We start from the raw sequence: 22,772 nt of genomic DNA, 5'->3' as shown, positions 1-22,772 counted from the left end.
GACGTGGTTCTTATGGCGTCCTCTCTTGATGGCCTTAGACAACACCTGCACGCTCTAAAAGATTCTTTTTTTTTCTCCTGCCGGCAAGAGAGGGACTGTAAAGGATTCTTGTGTTGAGATAAGTTTGAAGTCAACTTTGGTAAGACCAACTAACAATCATCGACACTTGAGGAAAGCCATGCACACAAATATCTACCGGTCTTGACATGCAATTGAGGTTTTTGTGCTTGACCCACCAATGGATATGATGTTTCGTCTTCTCAAGATGTAAGCAAAACTCTCTCTCTCTCTCTGTCCGTCTCCCCCCCCCCGCCCCCCCAAAAGCAAGGGCCTTAGCGAGCCCTTTTCCTCAGCCCATAGTAGCTTGTATGAGTTACATTTTCGGATTGTGCCTTGTCTCATAGGCCCACGAGGCCTCCCGAAGATGTGAATACATTTTTCTTTCTCTATACTTTGGTGGACTCAAAACAAGGAAATCGAACAATCCAAAAAGAAAATTTCCCAGCATGTCAAGGAGAATGGCTTAGCTGTTTAAGCTTACAATTTGGCTCACTCATGACAAGCGCTCCAACATGCTCCCCACTGATCAGCTTCACTTGCAACACAATCAGCACACTGCATTAAGTATGAAAACCTTGCTCATTCTTGTATTAATGCAATGCATCACTCCTAAAGATGAAATGTATCATCATATCAACTCAACAGTCATATAAATAATCAGCACAAAGCAGAAATGCTATCTTCAGTCTCATTTTTCTCCCTTTGAATTGTGTAAGGATTTCATGCCAACTTTACCATGCTCTCTTTCTCACTTTCTTTCCATGATCTATCTAGGAAGTGATTATCACATAATGTCTGACCATTCCCCCACTGTCAAAGCACAATGTCAAGTCCATATGCAATAGCATCAGAACATATGAGCAGCCGACCTTAGGTAGATACTTCTCTTTCTGAGCAGCAGTTCCATTCCTCACCTGCAGAGCAGCTGAATAGACTTAACACATGGTAGGGAATGCAATAAAACCACATGACAAAAGAACAAACGTTCAGGCACCAGTTGGTTGATGCAGAGATTGGAGTGAGCTCCATAAGACAAGCCAACAGAACCAGAAGCACGACTGATTTCCTCCATTGCAATACAGTGATATAGATAGCCTAGACCCATTCCTCCATAATTTTCTGAAAAAGAAAAAAAAAGGGTACGATTTTTCAGTAGGTAAATTGACTAAGTATGTGATCTCTAGGGCTTTGTGCACCAGCAATGCAATATCATCTTCGACTGAAAAGTTGTTATCTGGTGCAATCTGTATGTATGAGCATAGTTTGTGGGTAAGACACCGACTTTCATGCAATAGCAAATATTCTTTAAACACATAGAACCTAAAAGTAAAAAATTGTTACCAGGAGCAGTGATGCCATGCACATTGAAGTCTCCCATAAGTTTCCATAAGTTCACATCCTGAGGGAATTATCCATTAGGATAAGTTAACTATAAAAATATGGCATAACAAAAAATGGGTTTCAATGCATACCTTAGGAAAGGAGTTGGTTAAGTCAATTGTTGCTGCATGTGGTGCTATGGTCTCTTGAGCAAACTGGCTTACGCTCTCCTTAAACTATATGGCATATATGAAAACCTTATTAAACCCTTGCAATTCACAATTCCACACAAAAATCAATTATTGTCACTACCAGTGCACCTCATTCAGATTCATTCAAGACAAAGCTAGGCTATCATCAGAAAATCACTGAAAATGCAATGTTTTCAAAGGATTTGCTAAAGCTAGACCATACTTTTTGGACATTGGAACTTCAATTCACAAACACCTGACAGCATCTATCGTAACACGAGATTCGTCATTCGTGTAGTCTCAACCCCACTACAAAACAGTCATCCCTTTCTTGGTTTTCGTTACATGGAAAATCAATTTGAATCTTGAGGACGTTTGCCTGCAAGAATAAAAACTCTTTTGTATGTCCTTATGCACCACCAAGTGTAATATAGAGTGAGTAAGAACGAGTGGGCATGTGAGTGTGTGTCAATGTGGGAGTGGAAAGCTGAGAGTGCGAGACCGCAGTTTTTGACACTTTCCCATTATCCCAGTAATTAATGACGCGTCCATGAAGCTCCAATGGCCCAATAAATGGACCATGCAGCCACTTTTTCGTAAGTCATGGCTCAAGGCTTACATGGGACCAGCTGTCACCACAATGTAAATATCCTAAGTCAAAATACAGTTGACTATTTGGGCATAATTAAAGAGTTTTCTCAAGTGTTAATTATGGTCAAAGAGTTCTTTTAATGGTCATAGAATTGACTACGGTCAAAGATACTTGACTCTGGTCAAGTAAACCTGACTTCGGTTGGGGAGACTTGGTATATTACCAAGAGGGTTAACTATGGTTAACTAGAGAACCACAAAGATGACTACGGTCAGAGAGTGTTGACTCCGGTCAACGAGACTTGGCATGCGCCAAGAGGGTTAACTACGGTTAACCAAGATGTGCCAACTTTGATTGGAGAGTTGTACCAACTTCGGTTGGAGAGACTTGACTATAATTAAGGCGCCTCGACCCTTGGTCAAAGCCTCTTAATTATGATCAAGAGCGTTGACTTCGGTCAACCCGAGAATAAATATATATTTTTATGTTTGTTATGTGTGTAAATGTGTTCAGTGGGGACACCCACCGTGACTAGAATTAGTCCACAGTGTGTTATTTGCATGCAAAGCGCTAACAATTAATGGGTGCCATGGTGGTGCGCTTTAATTAATTGTTGCAGGTACTAGGAAGAGTTATTTTCCTAAGCGCTACGGGAGCCTAACAAGAGTCTAGGAGGCGGTTCGCATGACCAAGTGCTTCGAAGACTTCAGAGTCGCCCTTAGTGGCATGTAATTAAGAAAGTAATGTAGAGTTTGACAAGTGGCTTGTTGCCAAGAAAGAGAGCCTTAAAGCTCATGTAATGATTTTCATTCACGTTTTTGGATGTGTATGAACAGCTCTACGCTTAACTATGTACTCCATCTTCTCTCAAGTAATAAAATCCTTCGGGGGGGTCCAGCCCGACTGTTGTCCTGGGCCTAGTGTCTCTGTTGAGAGAGGGAGAGTGACTGGGAGTATCCTTGCTATCTTTTACGAGGGAAAGGTTACATTGGTATCAAAGCTTGGCTCGCCTTCTTTCTGAAGGGGGTGATGATCTAAAGCTATGAAGGTTGTAAGAACCCGCACGTCGGAAAAACTAAGGCGTGAATTACAATAGTGGCTAACAGGCAGAGATAGTGCAGAGTGTTTAGTTCTGGATCGTATGTTGAAGCTAGGCTATACGCAAGTGTGAATTAAGGCAAAGCGTACGGCGACCCGAGGCAAGATACGTTGGTGATGGCATGGGCACAAGGGGTGCTGGCTGGTAGGCTTGGGGCCTCATGTCTATGACCGCATAAGGGCGCCTCTGACGGAGAGTCAAAGCAAATGAAAGCGATCAAATTGCCAATGAGCGAAGTAGCTGCCTGGGTATCGCGTGAACGCTCGAGGTGATCTTTGGCTTCCTGTGTCAATTTGCATACCCTGGTGAAGGCGATAGCGCTTGAGGACGCTATGCTATGGCGAATTGTTGAGTGATACTCGTCATACTTTGGCTAGAAAAAAAAGATGCACGCAGAGGCTCTCCGGACGTTTGGCGACAGCGCAAGAATAGACGTGCAAAGGCTCTTGTTTTTTCGCCGTTGATTCTCTGCACTGCACATAGAATCTCCCGCGACGCGCGACGTTGATGGTCTTTGGAAGGCGCAATGCGCAGTGGTCTCAACCTTAGACTGCGATGATGTGGTGCCCAGCCAGGTCAACAGATGACGTGGCGCACACACGTGTGGTGCTGACATGGCAGGGCTGACAAGAAGCTGACATGGCACTGACACGTGGCAAACAGGTCAGTTGCTGATGTGGCAAACCAGTGGTTCAGTTAACTTTGGTTAGTTCACCCTAGTTAGAAGTTCAGTTAGTTGGTCTAACCAAACTAGATTGGTTAGACAAACCAGGTTTGACCAACTAACCTTGGCTGTAGTTAACTAGACCATAGTTGGTTAACTAGACTACAGTGGGTTGAATTCAGTTGGGAGCCAACCAAACCAGACCAGAACTAGTCTGGTTAGAGTAACCAGCTGGTTACTTCATCCAGTTACTATCCAAAAAAAAAAAGACAGTTACAGAGACTGTTTCTGCTAGCAGTTTTCACCTATCTGAGAGAGTATTTACTGTCAGAAAAAGCAGAAAAACAGAGAAATCAGAAATTTGCAAAAAAGAGAAAATGTATGCCTTCGTGCTCAGGAAAAGGGAGTCAGATGCATTCTGAGTGCTTTTTGCAGCAGCCAGAAAAGGGGCAATATAGTTGTTGATGCCTTGGCAACCTTGTGGGTATATGTCTTGAGTTGATAGCCCGGTATTGGCATAGATTGTGAATGCAAGACACCTCTTGTTGAGGTAATTTCTCTCTTTGAAAAGCAAAGGTTGCGTGCCTCAGTTGCATACACAGTGTGTGTGAGAAACTTGCAGATCTTAGACAAGCTATAAGAGAATGGCTCAATCACCTATCCAGTGGGATTCACAAGATAGGGATGCACATCCAAGACAGAGAAGTGTGCAACAAACTCAGCAAGAATTTGAGCAGATGGTACGCACTCGTGCAATTTCAGCTTACATGATTTCTGTAAAAGAGAGAGATGTGGAAATGCATGCTGAAATAAGTGAGGCAGATCAGAATAAATTTCAGTTCCTTGAAAATTTTAAAGATTGCTTTTTTGACGCTTTGCCAGGGGAGCTACCCCCTGAGAGACCTGAGGATCATGGCATAGAACTCATTCCAGGCAGCGAGCCACCCCATAGGTCCCCATACAGAGTTAGTGCAACTCAGCGAGGAGATTATGACTCAGGTCCAGGACTTGTTGTCCAAGGGGTTGATTCAGCCCAGTTCTTCACCTTTTTGTTCCTCTGTACTGCTAGTACAGAAGAAAGATGGTTCATTCCGTATGTGCGTCGATTACCGCGCACTAAACAAAATGACCATCAAGAATAGATTCCCTATTCCACGCATTGATGATGTGCTGGACCAGCTAAATGGAGCTTCAGTTTTTAGTAGGATAGACTTAAAGAGTGGCTATCACCAAGTGAGGATACAGCCTCACGATGTGCACAAGACAGTGTTCCGCACTACTTTTGGGTTGTTTGAATATCTAGTGATGCCCTTTGGATTGACAAATGCCCCAGCTACTTTTAATAGGATGATGGATCGTATCTTCCGACCCTACAGACAGTTCACTAGTACTTTCTTCGATGACATAATTGTCTTTTCTAAGTCTGAAGAAGAGCACAAGGAACATCTTGCTATAGTGTTTCAAGAGTTGAGAAATCATTAGCTCTATGCAAACAGCAAGAAAAGTGAAATCTTCCTGGAAGAAATCCATTACTTGGGGCATATAATATCCAAAGATGGGATCCGGATGGATCCGGATGGATTCGAGAAGCATATGAAATGGGCAAATATGCTGTCAATGTATCATTTTCAGATTGTCCATACCCCACGAATTCGGAACAGAGTGGCAGATGCCTTGTCCCGAAGACCCTAGGTCAACAATGTGACTATTGCTTATCATCAAGACCTGGAAGGCATGAGGGAGCAATATGCTAATGATGCAGACTTTGGCGAGATTTTACAGCAAATGCAAGAGGGCCAGTCCACCAGTCACTATTCCCTGAAAGATGGGTATCTAATGAAAGATGACTGCCTATGCATCACCCAGGAGATGAGGAAAAAGATTTTGGAGGAATGCCATGCACCTCCCTATGCTGGACATAGAGGAATTACAGCAACAACTCTAGCACTAGAGAGGTATTTCTTTTGGCCAGGGATGCGAAAAGATATACATCAGTTTGTTACTTAATGCCTTACGTGTCAGAAAGCGAAGCATGATAGATGGAAGGCACCTGGCCTACTTATGCCTCTTCCCATGCCTCAGGCACTGTGGGAAAGTATTACAATGGACTTCATTTTTTATTTGCCAAGATCAAAGTCAGGGAATGATGGGATTTGGACTATCATTGATAGATTCAGCAAGCAAGCTCATTTCATTCCGGTTCGCAAAACCATAAAGGCGGATCATATGGCTAAGCTTTTCATGGCACAGATCTTTAAGCATCATGGTATGCCTAAGTCCATTGTCAGTGATCAAGATCCCATAATGACCAGTCTATTCTGGAGAGCTTTATTTGATAACATTGGGATGAATTTGAATTTTTCTTTTTCTTTCCATCCCCAGACAGATGATCAAAGTGAAGTAGCAAATTCTACAGCATTGGATATGCTGAAATGCTACGTGGGTGACCAAGGTTCAGACAAGGAAAAGTACCTACCATTGGTATAGTTTGCTTACAATAATACAATACACAGCTCTACAGGGAAAGCCCCCTTTGAGGTCATTTATGGGAAGGTGATTCTGCCACCGATCCTGAGGACCAAGGATGAAACATTTGCAGCTGATCAGTTTGTGAGAGACCTCCAGACAGCTTACAGCCAAGTCCGGACAGCAATTGAAAGGTCTCAAGAGAAACATAAAAGAGTTGCAGATAAGCATAGGAGACAGTTAGATCTCAAGAAGGGGGATTGGGTACTTTTAAAGTTCGAGAAAGCTAGGCTCCGCAAGTTTAAAGGCAAACAGAAAGTGTATGCAAAGTTATCTTCTAGGTATTACGGCCCTTTCAAGGTTACAGAAAGAATAAATGAAGTTGCATACAGGTTGGCATTGACAGAGCATTGGAGGATTCACAATGCATTCCATGTGAGTCTTCTAAAGAAATTCGAGCCTACAGAGCCAGTATCAGAGGATCCACCAGAAGTGGATGAGCTGGAGGAGGCCCTTCAGCCAAAGCAGATTGTGTACCATACTGTACGCAAAGGCCCTCAAGGCAAGGAGTTTTACAGGTATCTTGTAAAATTCAAGAATTATACGGCATTAGATGCCAAGTGGATGGATGAAGACATGTTGCCCGATCATCCACAGCTTTTGGATGTTTACAAGGAAGCTTTTCAGTTGAGGTCAGCTGAATAGAAGCCGAGGGGATGTCACCACAATGTAAATATCCTAAGTCAAAATACAGTTCACCATTTATTTGATCATAATTAAAGAGTTTTCTTATGTGTTAGTTATGGTCAAAGAGTTCTTTTAATGGTCAGAGAATTGACTACAGTCAAAGATACTTGACTCTGGTCAAGTAAACCTGACTTCGGTTGGGGAGACTTGGTATGTTACCAAGAGGATTAACTATGGTTAACCAGAGAACCACAGAGTTGACTACGGTCAGAGAGTGTTGACTCCAGTCAACGAGACTTGGCATGCGCCAAGAGGGTTAACTACGATTAACCAAGATGTGCCAACTTTGGTTGGAGAGTTGTGCCAACTTCGGTTGGAGAGACTTGACTATAATTAAGGCGCCTCGACCCTTGGTCAAAGCCTCTTAATTATGATAAAGAGCGTTGACTTCGGTCAACCCGAGAATAGATATATATTTTTATGTTTGTCATGTGTACACGTGTTCAGTGGGGATGCCCACCATGACTAGAATTAGTCCACAGTGTATTATTTGCATGCAAAGCGCTAACAATTAATGGGTGCCATGGTGGTGCGCTTTAATTAATTGTTGCAGGTACTAGGAAGAGTTATTTTCCTAAGCGCTACGGGAGCCTAACAAGGTCTAGGAGGCGGTTCGTGTGACCAAGTGCTTCGAAGACTTCAGAGTTGCCCTTAGTGGCATGTAATTAGGAAAGTAATGTAGAGTTTGACAAGTGGCTTGTTGCCAAGAAAGAGAGCCTTAAAGCTCATGTAATGATTTTCATTCACGTTTTTGGATATGTATGAACAGCTCTACGCTTAACTATGTACTCCATCTTCTCTCAAGTAATAAAATCCTTCGGGGGGGTCCAGCCCAACTGTTGTCCTGGGCCCTAGTGTCTCTGTTGAGAGAGGGAGAGTAACTGTGAGTATCCTTGCTGTCTTTTACGAGGGAAAGGTTACACCAGCATTGACACCCATTCCTCAGTTCCGAAATTGTGGATGAGGCAGAGGTAGTTGAGACCAAACAGACATTTCTTCACAAGTTCAAAAGGAAAATCCAGCACTTGTATGCAGTCAAGTTCAAGAAGGGGATGTCATGGGCAAGCTCCAGCCCATGGGCATGCCAGTGACAAGCAGAGAGGAGCAAAATACAGATGAGGCCAGCAGGATGGCAGAGAGAGCTAGCGGATCTGGCTTCCAGGCAGCAGCAGGGGGCAGGGGGTAAAACTGAAAGAATGTAATCTGTAACGTGAAAAGAATTCCTGAAATGAAGGAGAACCTGTTCTGCGCATAAATGGCAGAGTGTGCATTGACTCTTAGACTGGTGGCTTGTCGGCACTCATCAGCATGCATACAAAGCACATGTGGTTATCTCTCTCTTTAGCAACGCTTGCATTTCAGTTCAAATTACTAAGAGTTTAGTTAGCCTGCTTGCCTATTACACTCTGCAATGGCAATATTTCATGGGTGAGCAAAAGGTACAACACTATTGCTTTTTTATCCACTGAGGCTGAGTACATGGCACAAATGTAGTAGTATGTCAAACAATTTGTCTTCAAAGGTTACTTGGTGATCTTGGCATAGCATAGAAGGATGCAGTCCCTGTTGCTTGTGACAATTAGTCATACATTTCTCTGGCCAAGAATCATTTGGATCATCCCAGGATTAAGCACATCAATGTCATGTATCACCTCATCCACGAAAGGTTGGAAAATCAGCAGGTCCAGTAGAGCTATTGCAAGCCTCCAACCATTTCGCATTACATGAGGGATTGTTGGAGGATATTGCCCTCATGGGTTGTAATATTACGTTTACAGTAGGTTAAGACATGTGTAGCAATAGCATAGACCATTTGTAGAGTTTAGATCTAGATGACTCTAGTTCAATTTAGAAGTATAGGGTCCTCCATAATTCAGTGTGATAGTAGTAACTATGCCATAGGGTTATCTACAAAAACATAGCGTTTTTATATTGTACAGTGTGTGCAGTTCCTTTCAACGTTGTGTGTTCTCAAGCTTACTGCAATGCTGTGTGTTTTCATTGCTCTCATAAACTCCATGAATTTTCAGATTCCTTTCCAACAAATTCCCCCTGGGGGTTTTGATGACTGAAGCTTGCAGCAATAGAAAGTTTGAGGCAATAGTCCTTAGCACATCCCAGAAATCAGTAATCGCTTCCCTTCCACATCTTGGAGAAGATATTAGGCTTCAATGCACTCGGAATTTTACAATTCTATCAAAGTTTCCCGTTCCTTCAAAGGATTCTACTCATCAAATTAGTGTTAATATAGGGAAGCATGCTCACATGTAACTATCTAGGTTAGGAATGCCCCAAAAATGGTTCAAAGGCAATACGGTGATATACCAACTGAAGGATGTAGCACCTCAATAGAAACAATGAATTTAGGCAGCTATCATGTTAAACCACAATTTTAGAAGCCATGTTTGGGGGTATAAACAAATGCTGAAGTAGTAGGTAAGTCTTCCACTTTTCCATTAGTTGCATGCCAGCATCTCATCCAGCATCCTTTCCACCGTCGAGCCCTGCAAGCAGAGCATTAATTTTACCTTCCAAGTTGACCACCTCAATTGGCTCAACTGTATTGTTCTTCTTTTCGTTATCTCTTGTGTTTACTACATCATTCTTTTTTCCTCCCCCTACCTTTCTTCCTCCCCTTCTTTTATTCACTCCCTCCTCTCTTGTATAGTCCTCAGCAACATAACATGTGCCTATTCTCCCTTTACAGTGCCAAAACCTTTTATGATGTCTAGCATCTCTTTAACAGCTGCATCATCTAGGCTCTCAAAGCTTATCAAATCCCATCCAAGGCTCTTCATTAATTTTTCTTTTCCTTCCTTGCTTGCCTACATGTCTACGACTTTTGATCCATGGAAAGGAAGGTCACCTTCTTGACATGCATCTACAAAGATCCAAGAACCCTTTATTCTAGCCACAAATCTTATTAACACTTCGGTGTTTCACCTCTTACAGTCTCTACCGTTATGTTCGCATAGAAAAGCTATCCACCAATATCTCAGGACAACAAGGATGTTTGAACTAAACTGTGACTTCAAAGTTTTTGACTACGTTCAATCCAAGCTCAGGAAATAAATTTGTGAAATGAGATTGAGTAGCATTTTACATTGTAATAAAAGAGGCTTATCATGCCTGCTACACATAACCAAGACCCCATCACAAATGTGTATAACCACTGTGACATGAAGTTGGGGGTAATAAACTTCACGCACCTCTTCACTTCCTGCTGCTTTCGAATTGACAGCCAAAGATATTTATCATTGAGAATGGGACATTAGAAAACAAACTTTTATGCCAAGATACCACACCATACTTTCCTCCCTCAGATGAGAATGAAGATGGTAACATCCCAAGTGATGTTGTAATCAAGCATAGGGAGAAGGAAAGAATCAGCAGAGGCCATAATCTCAACAAGCCGGTCTGCACCAAAGAGAAGAGCGATACGTTGTTGAAAGAAGATCTTGCGGCTCAACATGACATGAACTGATATATATCGAGGAGTTTGAAGGGGCTGATTGGGTCGGATGGGTAGATTCCGAGGAAACATTGCACCTCCTTCATAGACACCTTTACACTTAGCTCAAAACACTCTACAAACTGTCATTAGACACAGAGGCCTATAACTTTCAGTAGAGACATGCTATTAGAGAGTCAAGAACACAAAGAGATGCGCCTTGAGATGGGCTTCGCGCTGATATAAGTTTCATTGAAAACAAACAGACGGTTGAAGAGATATGGACAATTTACTGGAAGGGGGTAAAAACTGTCATGAAAACAGACTGTCAAACACAAAGACTCATAACATTTTGCACCAGTATCTGATTCAAGATCTAAGCACATAGAGACATGCTCCTTAAAGAGAGCTTCGCGCTGATATATGTTTCGTAAGAAACAGAGAAGCGGCCAAAAAGTTATGGACAGTTTACTAGACGGGGGTAAAAACTGTCATGAAAACAGACTGTCAGACACAGAGACTCATAACTTTTTGTAGCAATATCTGATTCAAGATCTGATCACATATAAACATGCGCCTTGAAGAGAGCTTCGCGCTGATATAAATTTCATTACAATCGGACTACCGAGCAGAAAGTTATGGGCAAAATACTAACAGGGGGTCAAACTGTCATGAAAGCTACCCTCAACCCAGGCTAATTTCGCCTGAGCAGGATGCTCCCTCAAGACTCCACCTTCATCAACGATCCACCCCTCATAGATTTCGCCTAGAAGAGGGGAAAAAGTTTGCATGGTGGCTCGGGAAACAGATGGACCATGTATGCACAGTGAGCGGCCGAATAGAAAGAACTTTCAAGGCTTTAAAAGAGAAAAGGGACAAGACACTCAAGAGAGAGAGAACTTGAAGTGACCTTCATTACAAATAGAGTGAGAATCCACTCCAACACTACAAACACAAGGGAGAAGAAGAGGTTTCATACATACAAGAGGGAGCGGAAGCTCCAAGACTACTCATAGAGAGAGAATAAACTAGAGAGAGATGGACTCAAGAGTCTACATAAGAGAATATCTACAAGAGGGAGAGAAGGCTCATGGAAGAGGCTTGGGGAGACTAGAGCTACAGCAACATGAGGCCTAATGGTGGAAGAGATTGATGAACAAGGGAGAGGAGGGCTCCTTTTATAGAGATTTTGTTACCCTCATTCACCCATTTACAATTGCTGCCTGTAGATTCCTTTCCCCATCAATCACATAAGCACGTATGTCACCATCTATGTCCTTTTTGGCTACTCTTGCCATGTGTCCCATCAAAAGATGCTCAAGACTCTTAAAATATTGAGAAAGTCAAGAGTCTCCTCACATGGAGCCCATAGGGACCCTCTCTTTTCCACATGTCCACATCCTCCTTATTCCACATAGGAGTTCTAGAAGGATTCTTCTTGACTTCACACTCCTCCACATGCCTTCCACACGCTTGGCATGTGGCCTCTCTTATATTATTGGAGCACATGGACATGAGCCCACCTCTTTATATGACTCACTCTTTCTATTTTCTAAAAAACTCATAATATCCCATACACAAATAACTCTCACCCCATACCAAGGTATTTATAATTCATACCTATGGTATTTACAATGAGCCATTCCATTCATCCTCTCAATCCCATACAATATCATAGAAAATAGAAATAAGTGAGAGCCACTAGGCTATCACTTGATACTCAAACTCTTATCAAACATAGAGAAAAACAATACCAATGCCAAATTAAAAATATTAATTTTTGGCGTCACATCTTTCCCCCCCCCAGTAGATCCTCTCTAGTACAGAGAGGGTCTGCTGGTCCTCAAGGTAGTCGAGCATAGAAGAATTTAAGGCGATACTCATTGGTGCGTCCGAGTATCACCATGCCATCAACATCCTCAAGCTGATAGGTTCCATTCGTGAACTTCTTTTTGACTCGATATGGTCCCTCCCATCGGCCGATAAACTTTTTGTCTAGCCGCTTGTCCAGACGGCTATCAAATCTCATTACCAAATCTCCTTCTGCAATATCTTTCTTCTTGCGTAATTTGGTGTCAAAATGGGCCTTGCGCCTTCTTTGAGAAGATTCTAAGTTTTGTAAGGCCTGTAATCTGCATTCATCCAAGGCTTCTAGCTGTACCAAGCGTTGAGCATAGGCATCCTTCTGTCCTTCTATTCTTGCAACAGCTGTGCGAAGACTATGTATCTCCAATTCAATGGGTAAAATGGCTTCTATTCCATACACTAGTTGGAATGGTGTAAACCCAATAGCTAGCTTGTGTGTGGTTCTGTAAGCCCATAAAACTTCTGCCAAATGCCTATCCCAATGCCTTTTCTTGGTGTCAACAAGCTTTCCCATTGAATTGCACAACAATCCATTTGTTTTCTCAACCAAGCCATTACATTGGGGATAGTATGGTGTGGACATGCTATGATTTATCTTTAGTTTATGCACCACATCTTCAATTAGTTCATTTCTAAAAGAGGTTCCTCCATCAGTGAGAATTTCCAAAGGACAACCAAAGCATGAACAAATTTGATCAAAGAGAAATTTTGCAACTGTGCTTGCCTTGCTATTGACTGTGGCCTTGGCCTCTGCCCATCGAGTCGCATAATCTGTGGCCACTAATAAATAATGCTTGCCTTGAGATGAGCGAGGGAGTGGTCCCACAAAGTCCAACCCCCACCTCTCAAATGGTCCATATGCTGGAATAGGCTTTAAGGGCCCAGGAATCAACTGTCGCCTTCCAAACTTTTGGCATACTTTACAACTTCGACACCATTCATATACATCCTTATGGAGGTGTGGCCAAAAGTATCCTGCATTAAGAATTCTCCTAGCTGTGCTTGCTGAAGCAAAATGACCAGAGCATTCATGACACATTTCTAGGATTCTCTTAGTCTCCATAGGATGGACCACCCGACGGAGCACCTTATCTTTTCCCAATTTATAAAGAATGTCATCAACAATAGTATAGGGACAAGCCTTCCTTACCAATCTCTGCTTCTGTTGTGGAGTTAACCCTTGAGAAAACATGCCTTCTTCCACATATTGCTAAACATCTTGCAGTTCTGGCCATCCAGTGTCTACCAAAGAAACCACCCCCCGGTCTTGTACTACAATGGCTTGAGTAGCTAACTCATCTGCCCTTTGATTTTCTTTTCTGTTTATATGAACAAACTTGCAAAAATCAAACTGACTACATAGTGCGATAGCCTTTTGATTAAGCTCCTTCAAATGAGGACTTCTTGTCTTGTAATGCCCTTGCATTTACTTTATAATAAGCTGAGAATCTCCTCTTACTTCCAATTCTTTAACTTGACTTTGAAGACAACCCTCCAAACCAAGAATCAAAGCATTATACTCAGCTGCATTGTTAGTTGTGATACCTAGAAGCTCTTGTCCTCTCGCCCATACCTCTTGACCTTCAGGATTCATCAAGACTATCCCCCCGGCTCCTTGTTGGCATGAAGGACTAAAAGCCTCATCAAAATACAAAACAAAAGCTGTTGGTGGCGTATCCCTTTCATCTTTAATGTTCTCCTTACATTTCTTTTCTTCTCCTAGATCCTCCCGTCCTGTGAGCAAATCTGCCATAGTGGACCTAGTGGTATTTTCAGTGACAAAAGAGAAAGAGAACTCTTGAAGCTCTGACAACCATTTTGCAAACCTCCCCCCAGGATTAGGCTTGCGAACTAGATATGCTAATACAGACTGAGAGGTAAGGAAGAAAAATGGTCGAGGTAATAAATAGGAGCGAAACTTTCTGACTGAAAACACCAAAGAGAAAGCTTGCTGCTCCATTTCTTCATACCTTGTTTCCACATCTGTAAGCTGTCGGCTGGCATAATAGATGGGTTGCATTCTACCTGCCTCTCCTTTTTGTAGCAATACAGCACCAACTGAATGCAAAGATACACTTGGATTTACATAAAAGTCTTGAGACCAATCAGGGGGCTTCAACATTGGGCCCTTACTCATGGCCTCCTTAAGTTGCTGGAAAGACTCTTGTTGCTCCACACCCCATTGGAAAGAAACTCCTTTTCTTGTCAACAAGTTCATGGGATGCACTATCTCTGTAAAATCATCATAAAAGCGTTGATAATACTTGCTCTTTCCTAGAATTCTGCATCACCAGTGACACTCTCAGGACTTGGCAATGCCATGATTGCTTGAACCTTGTCAGAATCCATTTGCAGGCCTTCTTCAGAAACAATATGCCCCAACAAAACTACTTTTGTTTGAGCCAAATAACACTTGCTAGGATTTAGACACCCTTTTGCTTCATCAATCCTAGCTAAGGCCATCTTTAACTTCTCCATGTGATCTATGCGCCGAGAGTAAATGCAAAAATCATCCAAAAACACCCGTATGAACTTTCCCAAGTAAGGCTCCAGGACTTGACTCATGAACTTTTAAAATGTAGCTGGTGCATTGGTCAACCCAAAAGGCATCACTCTGTAAGTAAAAACTCCCCAAGGTGTGACGAATGATGTTTTCTTTTGATCTTCCTCCCGAATACGAATTTGAAAGTACCCAGAATACCCATCACATACAGAATACATCTCATGCCCTGCTACTTGGTCTAGTATTTCATCTTAAAATGGCAAAGAAAAATGATCCCTCTTAGTGCATGCATTCAAAGGACGAAAGTCCACACAAACTTGCCACTTATTTCCTTTCTTTGGTGTGACAACTACAGGAGATATCCATTCTGAATCATCAACAGAAAAGATGAATCCCGCCTCAAGTAGTTGTGTTACCTCTTTCTTTAGTGCCTCAGCTTGGATCACTCCCAATCGCCTTTGGCGTTGCACAACTGGCTTGCTTTCTGGCTTCAACTTAATCTTGTGCTCCACAAGAGAGACTGGTCGAACCTGTGAATAGCTTGTTGCAAAGAGACATGGAAAATCATCTAGCATATCCAAGTACTGGAGCTTCTCACTACCTGATAGAGAATCACCAAGAAGCTCTTCATTGCATTGGCGTCGTTTAGTATGCTCCACATCCTCCACATGAAGTGTCTCTACAGGATCTTCTTGCACCACCACCTTATTCCTTCCTGACTCATCCCGATCAGCACCAAGACAAAGACCAAAGGCCACTCCTTCCACCTCACCCTCTGAGTTGGACTCCTCGGAGCTACACCCTGTCTCTTCTTCTTCATCGGTTAAGTCAGAGCTTAAACTCTCTGATGTTGAAGACTCCTCCTTGACAACTTCCTTTTTGTGGCTTCTGATGTTGTAGCGCACCTTCTTATCATTTCCCTGCAAAATCAATTCTCCAGTATCCCACTTTTGAACAGCCTTCACCTTGCGTAGCCAAGGCCTTCCCAAAATCAATGGATAGGCACGTGCATCTGGCTTGATAGGGATCACCTGAAAAGTAGTCGGCACAGAAATTCCACATACATCCACTTCTAGATTCTTCACAACTCCCAAGGACTTAACCCTAGTGTTGTCAGCTAATTTGATGCGATAAGGAGAGGTAGTACTAGAGTATTTTAAATCAGCATCTATCATGGTCTTCTCACTCATGACATTAATCGATGCACCTCCATCAATGTACACATTAGAAATCACTTGACCATCAATAATCACATCAACCACAGGTACATCATCACCAACATCTATATCTACCTTTTGAACAACAGGAATGGCACTTTTCTTCTTTTTCTTCTTTGACACTCTTGTGCTTGCTAGTTTTCCCCATTCCTTCTGTAGTTTTGGAGACAAAGCAAGTAATTGACCAAAGGTGATATGAGCTTCCTTTTCTTTAAGGTCGGACAACAAGTCATAGCTTCTAATTCCTTGTCCTAAAGAAAAGTCTGACTGGCTAATTCTCCTTTTAGATGCCTTCTTTTTCTTACTACGGTGTTCCTCTTCCTGATGTTCCTCATCTACTTCTTCCTTGCTTTCTTCTTCTTCTTTTGCTCTACCACGCCCCCGTTTAGCCATCATTACCTCTCTTTCCTCATCCCCTGAAGAAGCTTCTAACAAGGATACTTGTTTTTCTTCTTTCTTTCTCAATCTAGGACACTCGGGGCGATAGTGACATTTTTCATTACATTCATAGCAAGTGACCCCACTCCTATCTCGAGGCCTATCTTTACTCTTTGGTGCTCTAGGTTGTCGTGCATTAACCAAATGCAATTTCAAATCAGCAAACTCTGCCATCAATTGGGAGATATTATGATCTAACTCAGAGGACTTTGGTACCTGAGGAGTGCCCATTACCTCCACCTTAGAAGTTGAAGCTGTTGAAGACACAAAAGAGGATTCGATCTTTAGAGAAGCTTCTTTCTTGGTCGCAATGTGAAGTGCCTCCATGTATGTTGTTGGATCTTTACTCATTACTTTTGAGCGAAGACGAGGCTTCAAAGCCATAACAAATTTGCTCATCTTTAAGTGCTCCATCCCTGAGAGACTTTGAGGGGCCGATGATGTAGATGCCACAGCTCGCAGAGCTGCCCTTTCATACTTTATCCATAAAGTTTCATATCGGATTGCCAACGCAGAGACAAACTCACCCTCTCCTTGATAGAAGCGGTCCAACTGCAACATCAAAGCATTTGGCGACTCCACTGCCCCAAATCTCTGCTTCATTGCTGCCACCACTTGGTCCCAGTCCTTCTTGGTAGAGTCCGGCAAGGTCTCATGCCAACTCAAGGCTACATTTTCAAGAAAATCAGGCAAAATCTCCGCCCGTCCTTCATTGACCATCCAGAAAGCCGGCATCCTCGAACAAAATCCCAAAGATAAGACTCCAGGTCCTCCGCTTGGGTCCCTCGAAACACTGGAATCTTCACCATGATGAAACACAAAAAGGAAACACCAAGATCCAAATAATATCCCAAACAAGATCCGAACAAGATCCCACAGAGCCTTAGTATACCAAGACCAACTGATTATGCATAACCACTTGTTGAAAACCCTCCACAATGTGATCCTCAACAAAATCTTCAAAAATAAGTGACCAACCAACACCATGAAAACATCGTCTATACATGCATTCTAGAATCACCCTTCTCACAATAGGAAGTGCACACAAAAGCTTCAAGATATTGTACTCTTTTTATTTGCATAGCAAAAGAAGTTGAAAGCATTAAGAATCACCACTCCACTGTTATAGTCGAAAACTACCCAAAGACTCAACTCTTCTTCACACCAAGCTGCCAGTGCATGGAACAATCCCCAATTTATCATTGTGCCTGCTGCCGGCGTTGTTGATTCACTAACATATTCAACAATGCAAACATAAAGGATATGATCATGGTGATTGTGCGAATAGCTTGAGCATCACCTTCACAATCTTTAAGTTCTCTTAAACGGGTTGCAATCTCTTCTAACGGAGTTCTTCCAGGCATCTTCTTTATCTCATCAAAACACATGCCTCTTCTAGGCATAACATGCAACCAAGTACACCCGAGACCGTTTAGTAAGGTGGGATGAATCCAATACCAAACGTACCCGGCGTCTCCACCAAAAGATGTGACATGAAGTTGGGGGTAATAAACTTCATGCACCTCTTCATTTCCTGCTGCTTTCGAACTGACAGCCAAAGATATTTATCATTGAGAATGGGACATTAGAAAACAAACTTTTATGCCAAGATACCACACCATACTTTCCTCCCTCAGATGAGAATGAAGATGGTAGCATCCCAAGTGATGTTGTAATCAAGCATAGGAAGAAGGAAAGGATCAACAGAGGCCATAATCTCAACAAGCCGGTCTGCACCAAAGAGGAGAGCGATACGTTGTTGAAAGAAGATCTTGCGGCTCAACATGACATGAACTGATATATATCGAGGAGTTTGAAGGGCCTGATTGGGTCGGATGGGTAGATTCCGAGGAAACATTGCACCTCCTTCATAGACACTTTTACACTTAGCTCAAAACACTCTACAAACTGTCATTAGACACAGAGGCCTATAACTTTCAGTAGAGACATGCTATCAGAGAGTCAAGCACACAAAGAGATGCGCCTTGAGATGGGCTTCGCGCTGATATAAGTTTCATTGAAAACAGACAGACGGTTGAAGAGATATGGACAATTTACTGGAAGGGGGTAAAAACTGTCATGAAAACAGACTGTCAAACACAAAGACTCATAACATTTTGCAGCAGTATCTGATTCAAGATCTAAGCACATAGAGACATGCGCCTTAAAGAGAGCTTCGCGCTGATATATGTTTCGTAAGAAACAGATAAGCGGCCAAAAAGTTATGGACAGTTTACTAGACGGGGGTAAAAACTGTCATGAAAACAGACTGTCAGACACAGAGACTCATAACTTTTTGTAGCAATATCTGATTCAAGATCTGATCACATATAAACATGCGCCTTGAAGAGAGCTTCACGCTGATATAAATTTCATTACAATCGGACTACCGAGCAGAAAGTTATGAGCAAAATACTAACAGGGGGTCAAACTGTCATGAAAGCTACCCTCAACCCAGGCTAATTTCGCCTGAGCAGGATGCTCCCTCAAGACTCCACCTTCATCAACGATCCACCCCTCATAGATTTCGCCTAGAAGAGGGGAAAAAGTTTGCATGGTGGCTCGGGAAACAGATGGACCATGTATGCACAGTGAGCGGCCGAATAGAAAGAACTTTCAAGGCTTTAAAAGAGAAAAGGGACAAGACACTCAAGAGAGAGAGAACTTGAAGTGACCTTCATTACAAATAGAGTGAGAATCCACTCCAACACTACAAACACAAGGAAGAAGAAGAGGTTTCATACATACAAGAGGGAGCGGAAGCTCCAAGACTACTCATAGAGAGAGAATAAACTAGAGAGAGATGGACTCAAGAGTCTACATAAGAGAATATCTACAAGAGGGAGAGAAGGCTCATGGAAGAGGCTTGGGGAGACTAGAGCTACAGCAACATGAGGCCTAATGGTGGAAGAGATTGATGAACAAGGGAGAGGAGGGCTCCTTTTATAGAGATTTTGTTACCCTCCTTCACCCATTTACAATTCCTGCCTGTAGATTCCTTTCCCCATCAATCACATAAGCACGTATGTCACCATCCATGTCCTTTTTGGCTACTCTTGCCATGTGTCCCATCAAAAGATGCTCAAGACTCTTAAAATATTGAGAAAGTCAAGAGTCTCCTCACATGGAGCCCATAGGGACCCTCTCTTTTCCACATGTCCACATCCTCCGTATTCCACATAGGAGTTCTAGAAGGATTCTTCTTGACTTCACACTCCTCTACATGCCTTCCACACGCTTGGCATGTGGCCTCTCTTATATTATTGGAGCACATGGACATGAGCCCACCTCTTTATATGACTCACTCTTTCTATTTTCTAAAAAACTCATAATATCCCATACACAAATAACTCTCACCCCATACCAAGGTATTTATAATTCATACCTATGGTATTTACAATGAGCTATTCCATTCATCCTCTCAATCCCATACAATATCATAGAAAATAGAAATAAGTGAGAGCCACTAGGCTATCACTTGATACTCAAACTCTTATCAAACATAGAGAAAAACAATACCAATGCCAAATTAAAAATATTAATTTTTGGCGTCACATCTTTCCCCCCCCAGTAGATCCTCTCTAGTACACCAGAAAGCTTACTTGTTAACATTTCGGTATTTTACCTAGAAGAACAAATAACAATTTACCTACAATCTCTACCTTTGTGTTTTCATAGAAAAGCTATCAACCAACATCTCATGAGAACAAAAATGTTTCAACTAAACTGTGACTTCAAAGTTTGACTGTGTTCAACCCAAGCTCAAGAAACAAATCGCAAAGGGATTGATGGCATGTTAGCCTTTGGCATACATGCTATATCAATGCAATCTAGCTATTGATGACAGTTATGAAAAAAATTTCAAGTAGGAGTATTTGTTAAGTGCTCTTCACGAAATATACAATGTTCAATTTTCAAATCCCAAGAAAAATAGGCCTACCTGTTGTAAGGTATCATCAAGAAGAAGACTTGATGAAAATTTTTTCCTATTGCACCAATGTGGTTCCCTTTCAGAATACACCTACTCACATGACAATAGATTCCATAAGAATAGTTTCAAAACCTTTATTTTACCACAACTATATTATCCACGGAGCACTCAGCATCACGCGACAAATGCAATAAAAAAGTGTTAACCATTTACAACGCAGGCCTCGTTTCATAAGTCATGAAAAGGATCATAAAATAGAAGCTCAACTAAATATAAATTTTTTCATATAATGACTTTCTATGAAGCTAGGTGAACACTTCCCTTTTGAAAAGCAGCATTGGAAACTAGATTTCATATGTCAAAAACAGGTTTGACCAAACAATTCTTTATGGTAGCCTCAAATCTCATTTTTTCTCAACACATAACAGGATGTGTCTCCCCCCGCTCTCACAGACTTCATAAGTCATATCAAAGCCTCTCCCAAGACAGTCCTCCATCACGTGCACCTGTGAATCCCTAGAGGTGATCCACAAGCATGAGCAGAAGCTATGAGAAGTTCCATCTTTGGATCTTACTACATGGGAGCATTCCACACGTCTCTGGGCAGAAAGCACGCAACGTGAACAGCCTAGCATATCCTCCAAGGCGGTTTGCAGCAAGGCAACTCATCTTTTTTCAAATCCAACAAGTCGGGATGGCTACAAGACATGCGTGCGTAATTGTGGAGTCCAAAAGTTTTTTTTTTGCATGAAATTCCATACTACAACTGAAAAAAAGTAAAAATGATTTCAAAATGGGCTCCAATCTATAAAAACGACATTTTGCAATGTGGGCTGCTTTTTCAGTTTTGACAGCCTATTTCAGTTTCAACATTGCAATTTGGCACACACATTGAGGTCATTCTATGCACTTGGAATAGATTTGACAGCAAACTGAGCTTCGAGACGGCCAATTCTTGCTGTGATTTCACATTTGTGGACATTTTTGTGATGACAAACAAGGGCCTTTTGCATTTTGAACACGCATTCCAAAGTAGCTTGAGATGTTTTATAAAGGCGCTTGAGAACTGAAGGGGACACTTGAAGGTTTGGCAAGTGTTATAGTTCTCTTTTGGTGATTTCACCAAATCCATATCTGGGTTTTCCACCTTAAAGTAAAATGTACTGTTAGGGGATAGCATTTGTTTGCAAAGATGACTTCAGATAACATGCCTCAGGTGAAACAAAGCTGAGTGGCACTCAGAACTATCACGTGTGAAAGTTCACAATGAAGATGCTATTCTTAGAAAAGAGCTTGTGGAAGAACGTTGAAGGCACATCCACAAAGCCACTCACAGATGCCAAGAAAATACAAAAATGGACTGCAGACAAGCATTGTCTACTTCTGACTGCAAATATCAGATTCTCTCTCATTACTTGTATAATGAGTGTGGAGACTTCAACACTAGCATGGAAGATATTGCAGGATAACTTAGAGGTGAAAAATGCAAGAAGAGTATTACAGCTCAAAGAACAACATCATTCTTTGAGGATAAGAGAGGGAGATTCCACTCTCTGCTCATCTCACCAAGCTTAAGAACATCAAAAGCAATTGGCATACTCAAGAATGCATCAAATTATCATACCTCTCATGTAGGAAGGGGGTGTGGTGACAATGCATCTGCCAACCATAAATGCACAAGGTTCAAGCAATGGAACTAAGTCCTACAAAAAGGGCAAATGCAAAATGCAATTGTTGTGGAAAAATGGGACATTATGAGCATAATGCAGGAAAGAAAAGGCAAAAGAACATCAAAGACAGAAAGGTAATGCATTCCATGACATCTCTAATAATGCAAATCACAATGTCACTCTCTTTGACTCTCTTGATCAAGCAGCCACTTTATACTCGGGTGCATTTGGGGCAATAGACCTCCCAGAGGATGAGTGAACTAAATTTGAGAGACTACACCTCATGATGTTGACGCGCATGATTTGGGACAGAGAGGTACTCCACACAACATCATCCTAGCAGAGTTTGCATTGAGACCTCTCCATACAGACTCTTCATTACATCCCTAATAGACTGAGCCAGACAGTTTGGATGAAAGGATCCAGGTCAATCGAGACTACCATGGAGAGCCCTCTCATCATCAATGTGGCTTGTAGCTGAGGGAGATGAGTAGCGCTCATATGCACAAGTATCCATATGGTTTCAATCACAAGGCATGCCTACCAATCATTTAACA

At 42.1% G+C, this 22,772-nt stretch overlaps 1 protein-coding gene across 2 annotated transcripts in view; it reads right to left on the bottom strand.

Moving 5' to 3' along the window:
* Positions 1 to 22,772, bottom strand: part of IVD (isovaleryl-CoA-dehydrogenase) — a 146,757-nt gene that overhangs the window by 113,285 nt on the left and 10,700 nt on the right. For both annotated transcript variants that reach the window (XM_087381271.1, XM_087381270.1), the window contains exons 2-7: positions 20,555 to 20,635; positions 1,533 to 1,616; positions 1,402 to 1,459; positions 1,055 to 1,179; positions 930 to 974; positions 542 to 590 (exon numbers count right to left, since the gene is read on the bottom strand). In XM_087381271.1, the coding sequence (XP_087237397.1) occupies positions 542 to 590; positions 930 to 974; positions 1,055 to 1,179; positions 1,402 to 1,459; positions 1,533 to 1,616; positions 20,555 to 20,635 (442 nt within the window). The remainder of the gene's footprint in view (positions 1 to 541; positions 591 to 929; positions 975 to 1,054; positions 1,180 to 1,401; positions 1,460 to 1,532; positions 1,617 to 20,554; positions 20,636 to 22,772) is intronic.

Source organism: Dipteris shenzhenensis, chromosome 11, assembly GCF_047967505.1.
Source record: "Dipteris shenzhenensis isolate YYH24624 ecotype China chromosome 11, Dip_SZ_1.0, whole genome shotgun sequence".
In the NCBI taxonomy this organism is placed as follows: domain Eukaryota; kingdom Viridiplantae; phylum Streptophyta; class Polypodiopsida; order Gleicheniales; family Dipteridaceae; genus Dipteris; species Dipteris shenzhenensis.
Note: the sequence above shows the minus strand (reverse complement) of the source record. Positions and strands in the feature narration are given on the sequence as shown.